Genomic DNA, 3,982 nt, shown 5'->3' on the forward strand with positions numbered 1-3,982 from the left:
TTGTCCTGGAAGGGTAATGAAATCACACCAACGGATTGATTAAGGCCACAGGTCTCAGACGGCGCAGGGGGAAGAGATTAATGGAAAGACAGTTGCATGATTAACAATATGAACGCTGGAGTTAGACCTTTTGAAAACCATGATGGGCATCAGGCATGCCCGCAATTAAACTGATGACAAATTGGCTGCCAAATGTTTCTGTGGGTGCTTTAATAGCATTAGCGGGGATTCAACTCATCTGGATTGTGACTTTAGGAAATGAATCATTTGTGATGGATGTAATTATTGATTTTGATGCCTCAAGAATAGATCGCGAGTCACGAGTCACCACACACACACACGAAAACAATAAATGCCACAGGAGTCATTTCATATCTCTCACCATCTTCCAGGCGTGGTATCGCTCCGCTTTGATGATCATGTCCACGATTATGACCTCATTTGCTCTGGCTGCCACACCTAGAGCCGTCTTACCCTGCTACTCAGTCCAACATGTCGAACAAAGCAAAAAGAAAAAGTTCCATTGGAAGCATGAAAGATTTACATTGAATGGATCATGCTGTTATTACTATATAATTCAACTTGGGTCAGCTAAACTATATTATTTCTAGACATTGTGTGTGTGTGCGTGTGTGTGCGTGTGTGTGTGTGTGTGACCATACTTTGTCCTCGATTGTGAGATCGATCCCAGCTTTAAGAAGCATTTCCACAATCTCTATTTTGGCCAGCTCTGCAGCAAGATGCAGGACAGTCTGGGACCTCTGACAGGTCACAGCAGAGGAAAGGACAATGTCATTTCTACGTGTTTTCATTTTTATTTGTTCTATTAAAATGACTTGGGAGCGCTTACCTTATCCGTGGCATTGATATTGCAGCCAGCCATCAGTAGAGAATGGATGATGGGAATGTGACTGTTCTTGATGGCCAGGTGGAGAGGAGTCTCTAGATTCTGAGAGCAGAAATGTATTCTCTGAGACAGCATAAGCCTAAAAACATCGGTTTTGACTTTCAGAGGAAATATGTAAAATCACACTGATTTAAAAACAATCCTGTCCGTAGCTGATGAGTGTAAATGAGCAAAAAAAAACCTTCACTGAAATAGCGTGCGACTGCCACTTATAGCTTGTGCTTGCTTGCCTACCAGATTCCCAAAGTCTGTGTTGACGTTGTGCTTGAGGAGGATTTGGACCAGCGATATGTCTCCTCTTTCAGAAACTGGGTGGAGGGCACTGCATTTGGCCTACATGAGAAGGGAAGGCCAAACGTTAAGATGCTCCAGTTATGACCAGAAACTAGATGGTTAAAACCGGAGGGCCTGTTGTGCTCATGTCGATGTTGAAAAATCAACGGAAGTGCTCTGTCTCTTTTACCGTTGTGAGGATGTTGGGGTCGCAGCCAGCCTCCAACAGGGCCAGCACGCACCCTTCCTGGCTGTTGTCTGTAGCCTGGTACAGAGCCGTCTCCCCATCCTGCAAGACAAAAACGGCCTCTCGAAAACAAGAGGTTCTTTCTCCGAGCATAATACAAAATATCAAACACATTTTTGATATTGGGGAGTCCAGGAAATTTAGATATCTGTTACTAAGCTCCGGTTTATGAAGCGAGAACTGTTAGTATATGCAATATATTCCATGTCTTTTGTTTCTTTTGAATCTTTATTAATATTCTTAGTATAATTAACTCAAACATTTAGCCAACCCTTTTGTATCTGAGTGTTTGAGGTGAACCAGACATGGAGTCCAACTTGTGATGAGGAGGACTGACGTCTTTTAACAGAACCTTTGGCCACTCAATGCTAAGCCAGTCAAACCAGTTTACAGCATAATGCTGGCTCAGCCACTGCGCACACACTTGCCACAAGCCACGGAGAGAATGTTTACACTGACTGTCTACCATATTGACTTCATCCCGAGTATCAAAGCTCAGCAGCAGCAGATCGACAACATCCAAATGGCCGTTCCTGGCAGCCGAGTGCAGGGGGGTGTCACCTTTCTGGCAGAAGGCAGGTGGTCGGGGGGGGGGGGGGGGGGGGGGGGGGGATAACTCACATCAAAAAGTGCTTTTTTTCACAGAACATATAAATGTACACAAAAATACATACAGATTAGAACCATATCCATGTAGTGCACACCTTGTTAGGCTTCATGGTGTCCATGTGATATGTTTCCATCAGCATCACCAGCACGTCAACGCAGCCATGCTCAGCCGCCAATGCAAACGCCCGGTTCCCTGACTGAGGAATGGATGCATAGATAACAACATTTACTGCATTTCATTTCATATTTAACGCGATGCCCATGAATTACAGAATTGATTCATGAAAAATGACTGTCTAGTAGCTACCATGTCTTCTTTGTCCAGTTCTTTCATCTGCAGGTCTTCGATGATATACTCTGCAATGTCAGTGTGGTTGTTTATCGCAGCGCAGTGCATGATGTTCAATCCCTCCTGGGGTGGAAAAAGGCCAGCTATAATTAATAAAAACCTTTGTTCTGTTTAATGAAGCAGTGGCAAATTTATTTAGTTAGGAATTAAAGGAATAAATAACAAGAAGAGGGTCTGCGCTGATGTTATGTTCAAACTCTAGTATGATAAAAAAATAAAAATAAAAAATAAAATTATTGAATATTTTCAGTTGCCAAAAAACAAAAATCTTCCTGCTATTCTTTTTTTTTTACCTCGTTCTCAATCTTCTGCTCAGCCCCAGCCTGCACTAACAGTTTCAGGATGTCCAAACTGCCAAACCAGGCAGCCAGATGAATGGGTGCCATGCCGAACTGTTAGACACAGAGTGCAAAATGTCAAGCTGTGCTATCTTAGAAATATTGCACCGGTTTTCAGTGCAGGCATTGCAAACCTTGTCCTTCTGGTCCACCTTGACCCTGCGTTGTAAAAGAAGCTGCACTGCCTCCTTGTTTTTGCCAGCGACTGCATAGTGAAGGGCAGTCCTATTATTCTGAGTCAAACAGACGAATCGGTACATTGTCCATTAGGAATATGTTTTTATAAAATCCCAGAAATGACTCATCCTTGTGTCTGGTTTTTGTATATTATACAATTACTGCATAGCGAGACACAGACAGTTCCTCTACTGGGACTCACCACATTCCTTGCGTTGGCATTCAGCCCTTTTCCAATAGACTTCATGGTCTCCACATCATTCCTCTTAGCTGCTTCCATAAATTGTTTCTCCGCTTTGAGCACTGCAAATTCAAGGCAGTCAGGGAGGGTATTTATATGCTTCTGTATTTACATATATATTACATACACATGACAGTTGGCTTAATGGACAAACAATTTGTACAGGATGTGTGTCAAAACAGGAGCGCGTACGCTGAGGGAAAACTGAAATGAGTTTCAGCCCTGTGCAAACATTTTTGAAAGAAAACGTCACAACTATGTGCATGTAGTAACCCGGTACAATGAATAGCTAATGATTAACTCAAGTTTAACAATAGGATTAAAGAGTCAGTCCTCAATAAAAAAAATAAAAATAAACATTGAAAACTTTGACGTTTTTGACATTTTCTTGAATACTTGCCCATCTCTTTATTGTCGAAGCTGCGGTCGGTGTCTAAGTCTGAATTTTTGTTCAGAACAAAGTCAGTAAATTCCCTCACAGCCTCCTGATTCACCCACTTCCGAGGGTCTAATTCCTCCTTCTTGGGAAAGCGTTGCTTCACCATTTCCTTCAAGGCCAGAGTTCTTCTCTCCATTTGTGACACTTTTAAAATATCTGTTGCGTAATCAAAGTGTCAGGTTATCCTTTCCTATCTAAATAATATATTTTTTTAAAGAAAAACAGACAACCTATTCCATCTCGTTGCATCTACTGAGCTGGAAAGGCACTCCTTGCTGCTGGAGGGGTTGGTTGATGTTGACTTTATCCGCCTCACACCCTCGTGACTCCGCTTTTCAGTGCCAGACAAGGTCTCCCCTGTCATTCTTCGCCTTTTGACTTGTGCTTGTACGTTCTGCACAT

The 3,982-nt window shown here is 42.6% G+C and overlaps 1 protein-coding gene across 1 annotated transcript; it reads right to left on the reverse strand.

The window, feature by feature from the left end:
• Window positions 1-382: 382 nt before the first annotated feature.
• Window positions 383-3,716, reverse strand: ankdd1b (ankyrin repeat and death domain containing 1B; the record flags this gene model as incomplete). The annotated part of the gene is made up of 12 exons (XM_068760229.1): window positions 3,542-3,716; window positions 3,103-3,203; window positions 2,858-2,956; window positions 2,679-2,777; window positions 2,344-2,448; window positions 2,132-2,233; window positions 1,894-1,992; window positions 1,371-1,469; window positions 1,142-1,240; window positions 851-949; window positions 663-761; window positions 383-478 (listed from the first exon to the last, which is right to left on the reverse strand). Coding segments are annotated over exons 1-12 (1,272 nt in total), but the record flags the coding sequence as incomplete, so codon positions are not given.
• Between the last annotated feature and the right edge of the window lie 266 nt (window positions 3,717-3,982).

Source organism: Brachionichthys hirsutus, unplaced genomic scaffold, assembly GCF_040956055.1.
Source record: "Brachionichthys hirsutus isolate HB-005 unplaced genomic scaffold, CSIRO-AGI_Bhir_v1 contig_680, whole genome shotgun sequence".
NCBI classification, from domain to species: domain Eukaryota; kingdom Metazoa; phylum Chordata; class Actinopteri; order Lophiiformes; family Brachionichthyidae; genus Brachionichthys; species Brachionichthys hirsutus.